This window comes from Podarcis erhardii (genome assembly GCF_964252035.2).
Source record: "Podarcis erhardii genome assembly, chromosome: 11".
Taxonomy (NCBI): domain Eukaryota; kingdom Metazoa; phylum Chordata; class Lepidosauria; order Squamata; family Lacertidae; genus Podarcis; species Podarcis erhardii.
Window position 1 is genome coordinate 31734786 of NC_138501.1, and position 19869 is coordinate 31754654.

At 41.6% G+C, this 19869-nt stretch overlaps 2 protein-coding genes across 2 annotated transcripts in view; one reads left to right on the forward strand and one right to left on the reverse strand.

Moving 5' to 3' along the window:
- The window catches only part of AP3B1 (adaptor related protein complex 3 subunit beta 1), a 151446-nt gene extending 138577 nt beyond the window's left edge, over window positions 1-12869 (reverse strand). Inside the window, exon 1 of the mRNA XM_081881182.1 lies at window positions 12808-12869. The gene's annotated coding sequence lies outside the window, so the exon portion shown is untranslated. The remainder of the gene's footprint in view (window positions 1-12807) is intronic.
- Window positions 12870-16072: 3203 nt separating this feature from the next.
- SCAMP1 (secretory carrier membrane protein 1) overlaps window positions 16073-19869 on the forward strand; it is a 29275-nt gene continuing 25478 nt past the window's right edge. Inside the window, exon 1 of the mRNA XM_081881257.1 lies at window positions 16073-16288. Coding sequence (XP_081737383.1) covers window positions 16232-16288 — 57 coding nt within the window. The 5' untranslated portion in view covers window positions 16073-16231. The remainder of the gene's footprint in view (window positions 16289-19869) is intronic.

The window sequence follows — 19869 nt, forward strand, 5'->3', positions numbered from 1 at the left end:
TCGCCGAAGAATGGATGCTTTTGAATTATGGTGCTGGAGGAGACTCTTGAGAGTCCCATGGACTGCAAGAAGATCAAACCTATCCATTCTGAAGGAAATCAGCCCTGAGTGCTCACTGGAAGGACAGATCATGAAGTTGAGGCTCCAATACTTTGGCCACCTCATGAGAAGAGAAGACTCCCTGGAAAAGACCCTGATGTTGGGAAAGATGGAGAGCACAAGGAGAAGGGGACGACAGAGGACAAGATGGTTGGACAGTGTTCTTGAAGCTACAAACATGAGCCTGACCAAACTGCGGGAGGTGGTGGAAGACAGGAGTGCCTGGCGTGCTCTGTTTTTTTTTTTTTAAATAATTTTTATTGGGTTTTTACATTTTATAACAACAAACACACACACAAAGACAAAAACACACAAATACAATTACATACCCTAATTTTCTTTACCCACTTTCATTGACTTCCCCCCACCCCCTCCTCTTACATCCCAGTTCCAATAATTTAATTCAGCAAGTTCTTACCTAACCTCTTAAACATATTCATATTGCTTTTAAAATTTTAATTCTTTTTGTTTATCTATATTCAACTTATCCAACTTATCCTGGCGTGCTCTGGTCCATAGGGTCACGAAGAGTCGGACACTACTAAATGACTAAACAACAACAACAGCCCATCACAGTTCCCAGGCATGGGTCCAACACCTTCATAGCCTTTCCTGATTCAAATGAAATAGACAGCTAGAGCTGCATTATTAATGTGCTGGTGACACAGTGCTCCAGATCCTTAGATGACTGCTTCCAATGGTTTCATACAAATAAATGTTAAATAGCATAGGACTCCACAGCCCAAAAACTATGAGCCAAGTAACAGTGCCCTAATGCTACTTTCTGGCAATGATCCTTCAGATAGGAACAGAACTCTGAAAAACAGTATCTCAGCTTCAACCTTCCTGAGTCATTCCTGAAGAATACTGTACTGGGCAGCTTCCAACACCACCCTTTCAGCCATCTTGCCCAGGAAGTGAAGATTTAGAGTCTGAGGAGATCCAGAGAGGGCCTCTTCAGGAGTCACCACATCCTGCCTCTTTCAGGATAGTGGGCATAAGTCCCACATGTAGTGTTGTGTTGACCATTCCCTGGACCTATTCAGTCAATCACCTCCTGGAGTTTATCAGCCATGATGGACAGAAATAGAGAGAGAGCATGCTGCTACCCTGACTTCTACAAGTGTCCTGCAGGCTGCAACTAGTTGGTGCTTGAAGGCCCTCCAATGGACCTGCACTAATTGTGACGTAAAGTTTGGCACAGAGCCAAGTAATTTTACTCTTTGCAAATCTCTTAACAGCAGGCTTTTGAGTGGTCCCTATCAGCTAATTTACCATACTAAAAAGCTCTGCTGGACAATTCACTAAAAACACAGTCGAAACAGAGAAGTATGCACTCTTTTTGCCACTGTCACATGCATTGTGGTTGTACTTGTGTTTGATCAAATTCATATTGGGACTTATCCCACCTGTGCTCCAATCATCAGCCAGCCCACTTCATTGTTGCTCAGGGAGCATATACCAAAAGGTAGCATTCTGATTATAATGTTAATACCATGCCTCTGTGAAATAAAAGCTCATTGAGCTATCAATGCATATCTGAAGTGGAAAATAGTAAAAGGTTGGTTAATAGAACAGTTATGGTGTTAAAACATGGTATAAAATATATATCTTAAGAGCACTAGCTGTTCACATGTACAGATTCTATGCATTTGTTTCTGATAAAGCATCAGAAATGTGTTATGGTATTCATAGGAATCATGCCTGTAGAGATGGAGAGTAGGACAATTTTTTTCTATTTCATTATTGTAGAAAGGGCCATCTATTGATCAGTTATTTACTCTTGCTAGATATTGAAAACACTTTCTAATACTAATTAAATCTTTTTCTTAATTAAATCTTAATTTTCTAATTAAATCTTTATCGACCTGTCTCCTGGTTGCAAATAGTGGCTTCTTGTACTGTGGTATAAATGTAAAGCATTTCACTCACAGCCTGATCCTGTGCTGAGTTAGGTGCATCTCAGTCCATTAGTTTCCATGGGTATGAGGTGCTAAGTCTGCCCAGGATGGGGTTGTCAGTCTGTTGCCATGTCTAGCACTCTGAGCCCTCAAGGAAATGGCAATGCACAAAAGGGACATGGGTCAAGAGTTTGACAGCAGCATAGATTCATAATTGGCTTTACTTGTTTATTATGCAGTGCAATTATAATCTGAGGTGTCTCTTGTGGAATTCTTACTGAGAGGGAAATTATGTAGAAGATTTTGCAGCATTAATAAAGAGTAGCATGATTCATTTGTTTAAGATCAGACAATTAAAAAGGCAACAATAGAAATGTCAACAGAACAACAAAATGTGTAATCTTGTATGGGTGTTTGCCTTGGAAACAGACAAAGGCTTTATTGGCATGCTTGAATAATCCATAATATCTAGATATTTTCCCTTGACCTAGTTTGCATAATCCAAATCAAAAGTGTCATCATATACTTACAATAGAGAGGGAAGCTTAGCTCTGCCTGAGCCAGGTTTAGACAATACATGTTGGCTTCAGAAGAAAAGATAATAAGTTAACCTCTACTTGCTAAACTATCACTGTGTTCCTTCTTCCTTCTGAGCTGCAAAAACTTCAGTTTGCTTTGCAAAAAAGAACACTGGGGACATATACTATACTGTTTGTATAGTAATCTGATTAGAAATGTATTGTTTTCAACAAGCAGGAATGTGTGTAAGCATCCTGATGCAAATTCAACAAGCAGTTCCCTAGAGTCAAAGCAGCATTCAAGACAAAGAACAATTTTATTTTTCCACAAGCCTATGGTTACAATCCTGTGCCCACCTACTTGGGAATTTCTAAGTAAACATGCATTGGATTGGGGTGTCTCTGAACAATCTATGAGTCATAGTGTACCAGCTGAAGGGACACAGATTTTTTTAAACAAAAGTTTCACTACAGCAGCAGAACATAAGATCTTCTGGTATATCTATCATGGCAGCAGCATAACACCTCAGATACACTGGTGAAACACTCTGCTGGCAGACTTGTCAGTGGAATAATTAAAATGTGGTGGGGTCACAGACAACCGACAAACATGTTTACATCATATCCTATACCCTTTCAATTCATGACCACATGCTCCGCTTATATGATATTGCAGATATTAATATTGCTTCAGCCTGAAGTGACTGGATGCATAAAAACTGACTCCTTTTGGAATAAAAATTGTCTAGACCCATTTGTTTGATTCAAAACTTTACTTGCAGAACTTTCTTCAAAACAGAACAAAAACATCAAAGATATATCCAAAACAATTCATAAAACATATGGTTATCCAAGCACAGGCTCAACATCTTTTTAGAAATAAAATAACTTATCAAAGCTGGAAAACACAGTTCTCCCCCTCACAGGCTTCATTAGCCTGAACTCCAGCTCCTAAGGCTGTTGAGCTCCTGGAGAGGCATCTTACTCCCACAGAGCCTCAGCCACGACCCTTCCAAGACAGAGAAATTTGCAATTCACTACCTCTTGTGTTATCTAAGGTTAAACACAAATGTGTTAGCTAGCAGAGAACAACAATAACAATTATCAACCCATCAAGGAGCTCAGAGTCCTATTCTTGACTTCAATATAGCTCCATGGAAAATCACCATGTTAAAGCCTTCAGTAATACACATTCAGGCATCCTCCATTTCAGTGTCAATTAAACAATTACACTTAACATATATTTATCATAAGCACCTAGGCTATTGGAAAAAGGATGCTAGACTAGAAGCATCCTCCTAATTCAACCAGATTATTTATTTCATTCACAAGCCAGGGAGAATTCTGTTTGGTGAACTGAAAGTAATGAGATGCAGAAAATGGCACAAGGTACAACACATTTCAGATGTGTTGCAGAGCAGGAAAAAGTAAGATTAGTTTTCTAACTAAAACATGAATGCTAAGGGTAACTACAAACTGCCTGCTGTGTGATGGCCAATCAAATTACCTGCATGGTAAACTGGCTGCTTGTTACCATTCCTCAGATGTGTCAGTGTGACACCATTTCACCTCCTAGCTGAAAACTGCATACAACCAGTTCCCTTAGATCAGTTGCCCTATTGTGAGTCTACAAGCAGCCTCTTGGCTCTCTGTGGTAACCCAGTAATGAAGAGGAAAAAAGGTGCAGAAAGGATACAGTCCAGAAACCAATAACATTTTGCAGAGAGTGAAACACTTAACTTATTTGCCCTAGTGTAAAATCTTTTCTAATATTTGATCATTCATAAATGGTTTCTGGATGGAATGTAACAAATTGTCTGAGAATCAGATCTGTAAGCATTTGCTACACTCAAGTGCGCTTGTATATGAACGAGGTGAAAAGGCCAATAAATTATTTTCTTGGCAGATCAAGGATGAGGAATTTGAGAGATCTATTTTGGAAACAACACTAGATACACAGATGGTAATTTCAGACTAGAAGAAAATTAATCAAGCTTTTTTGTCACAGAGTCCTCGTACAGTTTGCCTCAGTGCAGTGTCCATACAGGGCTCAGTTGTGGGAGCTTGAAGCTTTCAGACATGCAAGTTGGTGCTTTTGTAATGCAGTTTCTCTTCTCGGCTTTGAAAGGAAATAGAAATTTATCTGTTCTAAAGGTCAGAGAGCTCTTCCAAAGCTTTTGCTTTCATAGGTGATGAGAAGGAAAAACTGACTAGCACAAAACCACATACAGTGGTACCTCGGGTTACATACGCTTCAGATTACATACGCTTCAGGTTACAGACTCAGTGGTACCTCTGGTTACGTACCTAATTCATTCCAGAGGTCCGTGCTTAACCAGAAACTGTTTTAACCTGAAGCCCCACTTTAGCTAATGGGGCCTCCTGCTGCTGCCGCGCGACCGGAGCACAATTTCTGTTCTCATCCTGAAGCAAAGTTCTTAATCCGAGGTACTATTTCTGGGTTAGCAGAGCCACTGTAGTAAGAAAAGTATTGTATGTAAACCGTAAGTATTTTTAAACTACAAAATAATAGGAAACATATTAATGCAGAGATTGACCCTCAATGTGAGTGTCTTATTTCACCAGTCACAAAGTGCATCAAACTTTTAGATTTTTTCACAAGGATTCCTAATGCAAATGCACACAAGCACGCACACACACTGGAAAAGATTAGCCATCTTAAATGTGTAATGGTGAGAATGCTGCCATCTACGCCAGGCATCCCCAACCTTCGGCCCTCCAGATGTTTTGGACTACAATTCCCATCATCCCTGACCACTGGTCCTGTTAGCTAGGGATCATGGGAGTTGTAGGCCAAAACATCTGGAAGGCCGCAGGTTGGGGATGTCAAGGTCAAAGTGTTATGTGATGTCATCTAGACTGTCAAGGATGGGGGGGGGGAGGAGAAAGAAACAAGAGAAAATGGAAAAAGACTAAGTGCTCTTTCACACATGAAGCCAATGTGAAGAGGCATAGCTCAGTGACAGAGCATCTGCTTTGCATGCAGAAGATCTCCCGTTCAATCTCCAGGTAGTTCTGAAAATGTCCCCTATCTGAAATCCATTAGAGCCACCACTACCAGTCAGGGTGGACAAATACTGAGCTGAATGGACCAATGATCTGACTTCCTGTGTTCCAATATTCCAAACTTAACCAAATGTGAGACTGTAGTCATATATCAGCTTCGTAGAACAATATCATTGGTGTGTTTTTTCACAAAAGCAAACTCCTCTTTTCTGACTGATGTTAACAGAAAATCCACTTTATCATTCTTGGGTTGCAGGTGTGTTTACTTTGATGACATGCAGTAGAAGTATGGTGAAACTAACGTATCAGACAAAATCTTAGCTTGAAATTCTTTACCACAATTGTGCTTTTGACACTGTATTAATCTGAACAGATCAGGTTTACTGTCTTTTCCAAAGGGAAGACTTCAGAGTAACTAAAACACATTCTAAAGATTTAGTAACAAAGATACTTCAGCAGCCTGAAGTCAAATGGCAGGTTGAATCCAGGTGAAGCTATGAACTACTCCAATTATCCCAAACAAACAGGTTTAAAACTCCTGTGGATTTCAGTAGCACTGCTACTTGGTTAACAGAGTGGCTGGAAGTCACCAGAACAGCTACTTCCCACGGTTCCTGATTTAGTGCTGTAGTTTGCAATCTGGGTCACAGGGTACAGTTTGGGGAACAGTATTGTTATATTTAGAGTTTCAATTTCTTATTTCACGATGTAATAGTTTACTATATATTTAACAAACAGTACATACCGTTTTATTGTAAATAGAACTTCTAAGTGGTTTACAAAAATAAACATTAAAATTTTTGGTTAAAAACAGGGGGGGGGGGAATCAAAATAGAATTACAAGCAAGTTTAAGATAAAAACAGATAAAAACAGATGTTGACTTCCATGTGCTGGGAAAGGCTTGTCTGAATTTTTCTTTCTGTAATTCCAACTGTGAGCACCAGAGGTAGATGTTTTCACAGAAAATATTAAAATTAACTTCACTTAATAATCACTGCTTACTGCTACTATTAACATTTCCCAGTTTACACTTTATGAACAGGAATATAGTCTGGCATTTACCTCTAAGACTGAAATCCCATATACTGTATTCACTAAACCAAGAATAGACAAGGGTAACATAAGATTGTACTATTAAGTCCTTAACTTAGAAACATAGAACTATATCGTTGGAAGAGACCAGGAGAGTCATCTAGTCAAATCTCCTGCAATGCTCGAAGTTTTTGCCCAACATGAGGCTTGAACCCATGATCCTGAGATTAAGAGTCTCATGCTCTAATATCTGAGCTATTCCAACAATTAGTGCTATTAGTTCTACATGATAATTATTATTATTATTATTATTATTATTATTATTATTATTATTATTATTATCATTTATTTATACCATGCCCATCTGGCTGAGTTTCCCCAGCTACTCTGGGCGGCTCCCAATCAAGTGTTAAAAACAATGCAGCATTAAATATTAAAAACTTCCCTGAACAGGGCTGCCTTCAGATGTCTTTTGAAGATAGGATAGCTGCTTATTTCCTTCACATCTGAAGGGAGGGCGTTCCATAAGATGGGCGCCATTACTGAGAAGGCCCTCTGTCTGGTTCCCTGTAACTACCACAGTCATCCCCTATAAAGAGCAAAAAACTAACTATAGCAGGAATGCAATCCCCAACACATAACTGTACACATGGTTATTTTTATTGAGCTTTTCTGCTACACACAAAAAATGAAGAGAGTGAGGCTAGTGTAACAAGATGAATCTGCATAAATGCAGTTGTTGGCTGCTAGATGGGACTGGTGAGAGTTGCAACCTACAATACGTGGCAGCGCTTTTACCAATAAACAGTTTATCCTAATGTTTAATAGACATCTAGCTTCCTGTAACTTGAGCTCATTAGATCTGGGCCCTCAGTACAACAGCCTGTCGTGGCTCCCACTCGTTGAAGAACTCAGGTTGCCGTTTCTAGCCATAGCTTCAATGCTCAAATCAGCACACTATATAGGCAAAATGCAGTTCTGTGGCACAGCATACCTGCACATGGCTGCAAAGACATAGCCCTAGAAATGACACGGCCCCTGCAACACCGTTCCAATGGAAAGGGGTGGGCACAACAAAGTGCAGCAACTGGTTCTGCTTCTTAGACTGGGCATACAACCATCTGCTCATGCCTGCACTGGTGTCTCCATGACAGGCAATGGAGGAAGTGTTACTGCCTCATCAAAAGCTGATGGAACAGACAGGGCAACAATCTCCTCTGGAGAGGTGGGACTGCGCTTGGTTTCTGACAACTCCAGAGGTGGAGTTGTGGTGCGGTAGGCGAGCTGGAACCAGCTGCTGGCAGCCACAGTGGTGGAACCTGTGCCTTGCACTGTGGGGATTGATGGGGAGATGGGACAAAGCGAGGGAAATTCCACATACACCCACCCACAGGATCTTCCCCAGGATCTCCTAACCCAGATAGAAACCTTCCCAGCCCACTGGATACCTCCCCAGTGTCATCTGTCTTGACTCAGCACCGGACACTATTCCAGATCCAACAGGTATGGAGAAAAAGTTGCACTTGTTAACTGCTTCTATCAGTGCAGCTTAGAGTGGCATTAGAGATTTTCCCCTACTAGCACTACACTGCTGACCCAGGTTCTGCTTGTGATCAACTGCAATCTAGATAGCTCTTTCACAGGTACTACTGCTAGGCCAGGAATTTCTCCATCCCATGCCTGTGCGTTTTTGTCTTTTGCCTAAATGGAGAGTTTTGCCATTGTTCCTGTGGAATTTCATTTTGTTAGTTTCATCACAGTTTTCCATTCCATCAAGCTTGATGAGGACTTTGAGGAGTTTTGCAACCAGCTATGAATCCTCATGACAGTATTATAATCGAGCTAGCATTTAGCCAGTTTGCTAATCAAAATATCATGGGGAACTTTGTCAAATGTTCTGCTGAAATCAAGATAAATTACATCCACAGCAGAGAGAGCACTATTCTATGACACTATTCTATGAATGTTTACTTGAAAGGAAGTCATCTGTCTCTTCCACATATTTTGCCACTTCATAGCCTTGCAATCTGCCTAATATAACCTATTATTTATTGGCCTTATCATCTGCTCAGTATAAAATAGCTGAAATCTTCTCCTAGACCAGATAAACTAAATAGTTCAGTTTGCGTCATGTGGCGTATCATGAAACATTCTTACAGCTATTTTCTGCATTTTATTTTTCCTTACTAGCTTTTATTGTATTCAAATAAAAGATGTGGAAAATGTAGTAGAGTCAGCCAGTAAAACTTATGCTTCTGTTCAAAACAAGCACATGGTTGGAAGAGTTTAATTTCACCAGAGACATTTTATAATATTTATGCAGTTCTTTGATTGCTGCATTTCATGTGCAAAAACAAATACCTAAGTAGCTTTTACTAACAGGAAAAGAGAGCAAATGAGGACACACATAAATGACACATTTCACCAGGTTTAATGGGGTGAGCAATCCTAACAACAAAGTTATTTTCTTCTGACCCTCCATTTCCAATTTGGGATGTAGATGTAATGTGGTCCACTCATATAAGGCAGTCACAAGGGTTCCACTTCACTGGAATACCTGAGTGTTGTCACACACAATAAAGTACCTTCTTAGAACTTAGATCAAGGGTAGGCAACCTAAGGCCCGTTGGCCGGATGCGGCCCAATTGCCTTCTCAATCCGGCCCACGGACGGTTCGGGAATCAGCGTGTTTTTACATGAGTAGAATGTGTCTTTTTATTTAAAATGCATCTTTGTGTTATTTGTGGGGCATAGGAATTCGTTCATTTCCCCCCCCAAAAAATATAGTCCGGCCCCCCACAAGGTCTGAGAGACGGTGGACTGGCCCATGGCTGAAAAAGGTTGCTGATCCCTGACTTAGATAAAAAAAACCAACAAAGATAGCTAAAGAATTTGTTGCTTGAGGCAGTGATCTAGGAGAACACGTTCATTAAGCAGGAGTTACTGTGTGTGTTTTTCAGCTTCTCTCCTGGTTCAGGGTCTGTGGTAAATCAGTATACCTGGGAGCTGTAAAACAGAAGCAGGTAAACAGTTGCCACATGACAGGAGATGAGGTCAGGCAATGAGACTTGGATGGTAAGGGGATGATGGGTTGAAGGGCTGGAATGTGGAGGTAAACAGGGACTAGATCTTTTTCTCAACTTAGCTAGACCAAATATGACAAGCTAGCTGCCATAAAAATGGGGTTTGGGGCATATTGCACAAAAGCTAAAGTGTGGCTTTTGACTTGGCTTATTTAAAAGGAATACTCTTTACAACGTACATAACCTAACTTAAGCATAATAAACAAAAGCTGCTCTTGGTGTTACAAAGAAATTGTATTTTAATTTCCCCTGATCAAATTGGGAGTACTGTATGGAATACAGAATATTGTCTAATACCTCAACATACCAGGAAGAAATATGACTAAAAATGAGCATGTAATCTCATCAGTATCACAGCAGATGCAGATTTAACATGAGTATGGACATCAATTTCTGCTAAGCACTATCAGATTGATTTACCTGTAATTTCTAGTGCCATTAGGAAAAGGATTGTGGGTTTACCTTATTGAAAAGGTGTTATTTTTAGATACAGTGAAAAAAGGAGCACCCATCTTTTTGTTGTTGTTTAGTTGTTTAGTCGTGTCTACAACCACAGCAAAAAGATGGGTGCTCCTTTTTTCACCCATCTTTGTTTTATTACATTTACTATATGGAGATGGACCTGCATGATAGGAACAGTGGCACATGCTTTATTATCAAGCCTATTTAACTAAAGGGAAGGGGCAGATTTTGATCTGAAATTAAGGATGCAATAAACCCTAGGCACACTTATGTTGGAGCAAGCCTCACTGAACTTAACAGGGCTTACTTCTGAATAAAATGCATTGGATTGGCCCACATAGCTTTAATGATAGATTATTAATTGCCTAAATACCTTTTTAGCTTGATTGCTTTTTGATTAGGCTGCAATTAAAACTTGCAACCTAATCAAAAGGCAATCATGCTAACAAGAGGGGAACTTGGGACAGAGCCATCATGGACAACTCTTGGATGCTTATGCATAAAGAGCATGTGCTTATGCATAAAGCCCCCATTGGGTGGGGTCCTCACCATGGAGGCCTGAGGCCCAAAGATCTGATTTACATATGGGCTGAGCTAGCTGAAGCGGAGGGCCTTATAATCTAGGGGGGCCTTGGCCTCTGGCAAAATAAAAAATTAAACAGGCAGATTTTACTATTTAGGCCCAGTTGCTTAGTAATATTAAACATGTGGTGTATGAATCTCTGACTGTATAACAGTTACACAAGTGCATCTTGTGTAACTGTAATAGTAAAACTGTAATAAGTAAAACAGTATTTACTGTAACAGTAAATCTACTGTTTAGTAGATTTCACAGAGGCTTTAAAACTACTCAGAATTAAGTGATAAAGCAATACAAGTGTTCTGATCACTGCCTTTTATATCACTGTGAATCACAATATTTAATTTTGACTTTTTGTTAAAAAAATAATGAGTAAGCGCTATGAATGTGCCGCTAGTAAATGAAAGCAACAAAAAGAACAGAAGGAAATACTCAAATGTTTAAAGTCAATCATGTCATATGGCTTTGTACACCAAGCAGAAACAGTCCTACATAATCCCTCATACAGAACATTAATGTTTACAAACAGAAGAAAGTCAAGTAGACTACACTGAGTAGTCTGAGCAGACTGAATAACAACCAGTTTATATACAGAACACAGCCTCCCAAGACCTTCAAGGAGAATTGTTGTCGGTAATTACTACTACAAGTACAGAAACAACTGGAGAAAGTGACAATGAAGTGATAGGACCTACGGCCCAAGAATTAACACAAGGTGCTGAAGGAACACACCATGAGATGGTTGTACCAAAAGAAGCAGTTCAAGCTCTTTACTGTCTTAAAGTATTGGAAAATAAAGCAAATTATCTGAGTGCTACTAGTGATTTTAGAGACAATAATGTAATAGGTTTATGGTCCACATTAAATAACAAGGAAATATCATTCTGGATTGAGAAAGGTCCATCGGAATGTCAGCACTGGGATGGACCTTTTACCACTTTGAAGCAAACATCTAAAAACCGAGTCTGGATCTGTTCAAAAAATTATTCTATTCCACCAAAGTAAATGGATAAATCTACCCTCAAGAATGGCTAGTGTATTCTCCCACAAAAGGAAGTGTCTACTGTCTTGTGCACAAACCTTTCTCTAACCAACCTACCTCAACTACAGCTTTAGCTTCTACTGGATTTGATGACTGGCATCAGACTTATCTTGTTCAAACCCATGGAAACTCTAAAAATCATACAAACTCTCTGCTAACATACTTAACAAGAAAGTGTGCTCAAACACTCACATAAAAACTCAAAGAACAAATCAAAGCAGGATTACTGGAGCTGCACGTACTTCAGCAAGTTATTGCAGTGATTTCCCTTTTGGGGGAACGTGGCTTGGCATTTCATGGAAATGATGAAACATTTGGTTCACCAGACAATGGTAACTTTCTTAGATTGCTTGAATTAATTGCCAGATTTGATCATTTCCTGTGCACTCACATAAATCAATATGGAAGTAAAGGCTCTGGTCAGCTATCATACTTCTCCAAAACTATATGTGAATAGGTTATCCAGTTGATGGCTTATACAGTTCAAGAAGCAATACTGAGCAACATCAAACAGGCAGGTTATTTTAGTTTATCTGTTGATTAAAACCCTGATGTTTCCCATGTTGATCAACTTACTGTCATGGTTAGATATGTTTCTCCTAGCGATGGATCACCAGCTGAATGCTTTCTGAGTTTTTTGAACTGAAATACTACACCAGTGAAAGTATAGTTGAGCCGATACTGAACTACTTCACTGAACATATGATTTCAGTACATATGATTTCAGTAAATCATATGACAATGCAGCTAATATGGCCGGAAAATATAACAGCATTCCACAAAATATTCTGGAAAGGAACAAGCTTGCAAAGTTTATTCCATTGCGCTGGACATTCCCTAAATCGAGTTGGACAAACCACAGCTGACTTGTCCCTGGATGCAGTGATTTTTTTTGCCGTAATAAATGAGCTTTATTGTTTTTTCTCATCTTCTGCAAAAATATCAGCAATGCTAACAAATTATTGCCTCTTGAGTCAAAAGTTCCTAAACATTTATCAGACATAAGAAGGGAGGCTAACGCCAAAGCTACTGCAGCTATTAGTGAAAGTTATGCTTACTTACATTGCTGAAGCCCTCAGTCATATTTACTGTGATGAATCTGAAAAAGGAGATACTAGACGACAGGCTGAAAATCTGCAAAAAATGGAAGGATTTTAATTCATTTTCATGTTTTAGTTTTGGACACACTTTCATAAAGTTAGAAAGGCACTCCAAAGTTCACAAATTTAATTAAGTACATGTGCAAATATTTGCTGCTCACTACTGCAGTTCATATCAAACACTTGGGTTAATTTTGATGAAATTGAACAGCAAGCAAAATTCACTTTACCAGAGTAGAAAACTGTCAAAACAAAGCAGACCATGGGGGGCGGGGGCGGGGGCGGTGATAGAACAGCATCCAAAGCCTGAGACAAACTTTATCCAAGAGACAAGTTTAGGGTAAATTCATTTATCCCTGTCATTGATGCTCTTGAAGCCAACACAGATAGAAGAGCAACAGTGTAGCTGGCAATTTTTCATTTTTGCTGAACCTACAAACAACCAAGGAACACATTTACAATGGCGTTGAGATGTTGGTGCAAGAGTAGACAATTGATGATGAACTCTTACACTTTCAACTGTACATCAAACAAGCTCACCTTGAAAAAAGAAAATTTCAGCCACCAAGATATGTATGTATCAAATATTACAAGAGAAAATTTGAACAGCTTTTCCAAATGTGGAAACAATTTTCAGATTGTTCCTGTGTTTAATGGTTACAAACTGTACTAGTAAAATATTGTTTTCTAGACTAAAATGGATAAAGAATGATCTACCATCGTCAAAGGTTGGTTGTCTGATCTAAGCATTCTCTCCATAGAAAATGACAAACTGTAACTTACTGATTTTAATGATATAATTGATAAGTTTGCATCCAAAAGAGCTCAAAAGAAACTGTTCTGACTTTGTATACAGTGCAATGTTATAACACAGCTATGATTCACCTAAGAATGTTCTGTGTGGATGTCTTCATTAATTCCATACTTTAATAAACAAACGTTTTAGCAATGCTAAAATGTCAGCAATTTTCTATTTTCATTTTCATTGAGCAGTTAAAGAAGATAAAAATGTTTCATTTCTCATTGTCAGGCCTGCCGCTAGGTCCCAGCTCACAGAGGACCAGCGCCCAGTGGATGTCATATACAAAAGTCTTTATTGAAGTTTAGTTTCCATTTCCAAGCTCTGGGCGATCAGACCCACGTCTTGACGCTAGACCGGCTAAGTTCCCTCTGACTCGCTGCTGAACCCACACCAGTTTAAGATTCTAGCCTTGCTCCACCTCCTACGCTGTTCTTTCCTCCTCTGGGTCCTTCTGCCCTCTGATCTTACCTCCTTCCTGGATTCCTCTGACGCTGACCCCCCTGAGTCTCGCCCTTCCTTTCGGCGGGCTTTAGGACCTGGCTCCCTGTCAGGACTCCCTGCTGTGCCGCTCTCCTATACATTTGAACTTGGGGCGCGCGCCCAGCCGGTAACTTTCCTTCTGACCGTTTCCCCGCTCCCTGATGTGGGCGTTGCCAAGCCTGACTCCTCTCCTCCCGCTGGAGATGAGAACACTGGTCCCGACTCCTGGGACTCCCCCTCCCCACTGCGCTCTGGTGGAGAAGCTGGTCCTGATTTCCAACTGCTGCTCAGGGACTCCCCGCTGGCCCCTCCCTCCTGGGGCTTCCCCCCTGGAACCCCCCTCGCTCTGGCCATCGGTGCTCCCTTCTGTGAGTCCTCCGATTCGCTAGAGAGGCTTGTGGATTGACTCTGCCCACTGTCACTGCCTGCTCCCCCTTCGTACTCCTCCTCCTCACTTTCGATTTGCTCACTCTGCTTTGCCTCTGCTCCTGAACCCCTGACATCCATGATCAGATGCTCTTAAATTTCGGCCTCCCAAGGTCTCCTAACCCAGAGCCTCCAGTTGCTTTAATCTGGACCTGACCTCAAGTTGATTTTACCACACTCCATCACCAGCTGCATGCCATTTATTCCTTCCAACTACCCTGCTCACATTGGTCACAAATACCTATTCCCAAGGGCAAAGTTATTCTTAAAATATAATCTGAAAAACAATTACAAATAGGGTTAAATTGGGGGGGGGGAGGAATATATGAAGCTCAATGCTATCCACATTTTACTCAGAAGTCATACTGAACTAAGTGATCCCTGAAATAAAGGAGACTCTTTTGAAAGTCATCCTGCAAAATTGTTGTCTACTTTTAAAACACTTGTTTTCTCGTGCACTATCTTATTTGACCCACAAGGAATCCAGTTGTATTTATTCCTAAGCAATATAAGACCAGAACCTTAAATACATATAACCTCCAGAAAGGTTGTGGAGATAACTTCTTAAACTAATGATTAAAACACAACCACCACGATGGGTGGTATTCAACTAAGTAGACACACTGAAATTTATGAACATTGCTAAGATCCATTGATTTCAACAGGTTTAATCTGAGTGAAACTTAGTTGAATACCACTCATTCCAATTCAGTATCACCACTGAAGTGTTTGTGAACAGCACTCAGGGAATCCCCATGTGTTACAAATAGAAAAAAGGAAGAACATCTGCCTCAGAACATCAGGAATAACTTTCTGATCAGATTCAGGTAGGTTGCCATGTTGGTCTGACACAGTCGAAATAAATAAATAAATTGTCCAGTAGCACCTTAGAGACCAACGAAGTATGTTCTGGGTATAAGCTTTCATGTGCATGCACACTTCTTCAGAAAGAAGCTTATACACGAAAGCTTATACCCAGAACATACTTAGTTGGTCTCTAAGGTGATACTGTAGTGGACAATTTTTTTATAACTTTCTGACAGTGAGAGCTGTTCGACAGTGGAACGGACTTCCTCGGAAGGTAGTGCACTCTCCTTCCTTGGAGGTTTTTAAGCAGAGGTTGGGTGGCCATCTTTCATGGATGCTTTAGTTGAGATTCCTGCCTCGCGGGGAATTGGACTAGATGACCCTCGGGATCTCCTCCAACTCTACAATTCCATGACCCTATGAAAAGTTCGCCCCTTGCTCTCCCACCTGTAAGGCGAGAACAAAACCCTTAAGAGAATAAGCGACTCTTCCATAGAAGTACACGAAGGAAAGAGGATGGGACGGAAAGCAAGAGCAGGCCACCTCCCCACACACTTTCGCCGCCCTCTTTTGAACCTCCGTCTCTCTTTCCGCCAACCCATCTCCCTTTCACCCTGCCATTTTAATCAGGTGCTGGCGCAGCTTTCTACGTCACTTCCGGGGCGGCCATTTTGGAGGCCTTCGCGCCCTATCGGCTTGCTCCGTGCTCGGGAGGAGGGGCGGGCGCTTCGTGCCGGATCTACCTGCGCTGACATCGGCGGGGGAGGGGGGGAGCCATCAGAAGCAGCCTGTGGGGCGCTCGGCCGGAGTCGCTGTCCGCCGCCATCCGCGCATCGCCGCGCCCGACAGACCCCCCTCCCCTCCCCGCGCCATGTCGGACTTCGACAGCAACCCTTTCGCGGACCCGGACCTCAACAACCCTTTCAAGGTAAGAGCGGCGGGGAGGCGGCGGCGACGCTTCGGGCCGAGAAGCCGGGCGTGTCGCGTTGACGCGAGTTCGGGGGCGGGGAGGCCCGTGGGCCAAGGTATCCCCCCCCCAAGTCCCATGAACGGACCTGCAAGGTCCTCCTCCCCCTCCCCGCGGAGGCCTGGTCTCCGGCGTGCCCCACCCCCTCCCCCTGGACCCGCCGCGTTTGCCGGGGAGACTGAGGCGCCTCTTTTGTGCTGGGAACGGGAGGGCGATCCCTCCTCCTCTGCCTCCTCGGGGTTTTGTGGCGAAGGCGTGAGCGGGTCCTTGGCGTCTCCGCGGCTCTTCTGTGCTCCCGCTCCGGGGGGCCTCCCTTGTTTTCCCTGCGGGAGGAAAGGGCTCCCCATTAAGGGTCTCCCGGGTCCGCCGCTCTGGTGGCCAAAGTGGGCGGAAGGCAGGAGGGGCGGCTGGCTCTGCGTCCCAAGAGGGACGGCGACCGGCGATGCGCTCTGCATCCGGCACCAGACCTGGCCAATAGATGCTGCCGGTAACAGCATCTTCCTCTCCGATCTCTTATCTGGCCACACACGGTCCGAAATGGAAAATAATTCCCAGTCGCTTTCAAAGCTGCCAAAAGGTTCCTAAAAGGGATGCTAGGACTGAAGGTCTCCCAAGAGGCGATCATCTACTTTGGCCACCACCTGTTAATATTCTGTAGAGAAGGCTTTGCTTTAAATTTTGTTTTTTAGCTGCCGTTGCAATTCCTTGCTGCTGAAAAGGTCTGAAGTCAGGATGTGAGCTCTGACACCGGGCTGGTTTGGTTTGAACTAGAATTGAAGAAGGCTGGAGTAATCTTCTGAGCTTAGTTTCAGTGTGTCTTGGGATCTCTTTTGAGCACTGACTGTATTCAGCTTATTGATGTAATATCTGGAGTAAAGTAGATGTACATGTGGGCTTTAATTGTGGATGGGGTTTATAGAAAAGTGGTGAGCAATCAGTTTTCATGGGATCTGGTGGAATTCCATCCCAAAAGGCTTTTGAAATAGAAACTTCAAAATATATTTTCCTTACTAACTTTGAAAGCATGCTTTCTTATTTAGACAATCATAAGCTTAATCAGTCCGGCCCTAGGATAGCACATAACACCTTAGCAGAGTTAACCTATGTAGAATTTTGAAGTTTTAAGGCAGAGCTGTGAAGTCCACTTTCAAAATAAATTCAATGTATGGTTGCTATTATGTTGGTTCTAAAACATGATTCTCCACCAACCTAAATTAATCTAATATTTAAAAAAACCAAGTCCAATTGTTATGGCTCTTTCCTCACGTTTGGTGAGGCTTGTAAAAATTCTCCCGTGAACTCACAACCTCTAAATTACAGTTCTTAGAGTTGCCTGGGAAGAGGGAGTAACTATTAAATCTGGTTAAGTCTGTGATGCAGATCATCCTAAAAATCATGACATCTTGATAGCCTAACAATTGTATTATGGTTTGAGTTTTTATAGGCCAGTAGCCCACATGTTAGGGATGCAGGTGGCGCTGTGGGTTAAACCACAGAGCCTAGGACTTGCTGATCAGAAGGTTGGCAGTTCGAATCCCCGTGCTGGGGTGAGCTCCCGTTGCTCGGTCCCTGCTCCTGCCAACCTAGCAGTTCGAAAGCACATCAAAGTGCAAGTAGATAAATAGGTAACGCTCCGGCGTAACCTCCGGGATAGGTAAACCTCCGGGAAGGTAAACGGCGTTTCCGTGTGCTGCTCTCATTCGCCAGAAGCAGCTTAGTCATGCTGGCCACATGACCCGGAAGCTGTACGCCGCCAATAAAGCGAGGTGAGCGCCGCAACCCCAGAGTCAGTCACGACTGGACCTAATGGTCAGGGTCCCCTTTATCTAGTCCACATGTTTGGATGGCTTTTCTATTGTGAACTTACTTTCAAGACTGCAGTAGAGACCATGGGTCTAGCCAGGATTTTTGTTGTGGGGGGGGGGGCAGAACCAACGTGATTGGTCAGTTAGTTAAGTATTTCTGTTGTTTTACTTGATCTTGGAGGGGCAACTGCCCCCTTGGCTACTACGCCCATGGTAGAGACTTGTAGGACCAGTGTAAGGCAAGGATGGCTAATCCTTGGCTCTTCAAATGAGGCTGGACAAAAACTCGCATGATAGCTGAATGTTGGGTTCAGGACTGCTACAACATTTGGAGGGCTTCAGATTTGCAATCCCTGGTGTGCTGTGTTCTGTGATATTGCTTGATAACTGCGGTTTACCGGATTTAATTCATTCTCAGGTTGTGTAATGAGCCTAAGTTGCACAATAACTTTTAAATTCTCATTTTCAATGAAAAGGTTTAGGCTTCCTTTATAAAAGTCAAGATAAACAAGTCATGAATAGAATCAGAGACTCAGAGAACTATAGAGTTGGAAGAAACTCTGAAAGTCATTACTCCAAGTTCTCCAACCCCTTGAATGTGCAAAACAAAGGAATTGCTAAGTATCTAGATGGGTATAATAGTACAGTTTACTAGAGAGAGCCCCAGTTCTTTTTGTTGTGTACTGCTTACATTATCAAAAGTCTAGCTGTCAATATTAAATAAGTCAAACGAGACCTCCGTCTGCAGGTTTCAAATTCAACTACACGTGTAGTTGAATGTTTTAGCATATGTTGTAATGATGGTGTTTCTGCGATTTCCACTGAGCAAACTTCTGAGGTGCACGTGTCTTTTGCCTGCATTCCCTTTGTGGCAACTTTGTTATTTTTCTGCAGTATCCCTCTCCACAGAGGTGCATCCAGCATCTTGATCATACAGCTTTCACTGTATGCTGAAGACACACCTTGAAAAGTTAAAATTTATTGTTTTTGGAACTCAGCTCTTTTGCTGAATTTATCATATTTGCTTCTATTTTTGTGGTTTTACTTGTTTTATGGTTTTATTGTTTTTGTAATTGTATATTCTATTATTGTGACCTACCCTGAAAACTTACAATGAAGGACAAGTAAGAAATATTATAAATAAATAAATTTAGAAGTTGCTGTTCTCTCTCTGTCCCATCCTTCTGATCTTACAGTGGAAGAAGGCATAATTCACGGAAAGGAGCATACATCCAAATTGTGTTCTTTCTTCCTAGGCAAAGATAACAATTATTTTTTTAAAAAACTGGTTAAGATTGTTTTCTAATAAGTTATAAATACGATGTAGATAGACTATTTTCTGCCATTGAACACCAACAAAACGAAAGTTAAGATGGACAGTGCTACCATGATCCATACAAAATCTGAGTTTTCTTTTTCCATTGAAACTTTTTGTTTCAGCAGAAATCTTTTGACTTTTATATATAAAGTCAAAAGCTGTGTCTTTTTGATGGAATTCCAAGCTTCATTAAGTACATTGATAAAATATATGTAACTGTTGTTCAAAACACATAAACCACTTCTTTATGTAGTGTTCATTATACCTTGTCTGCACTAGGTTTTGTTCAGATAAGGTGTAAACCAGGCTTCCTCAAACTCGGCCCTCCAGATGTTTTGAGACTACAATTCCCATCATCCCTGACCACTGGTCCTGCTAGCCTAGGGATCATAGGAGTTGTAGGCCAAAACCATCTGGAG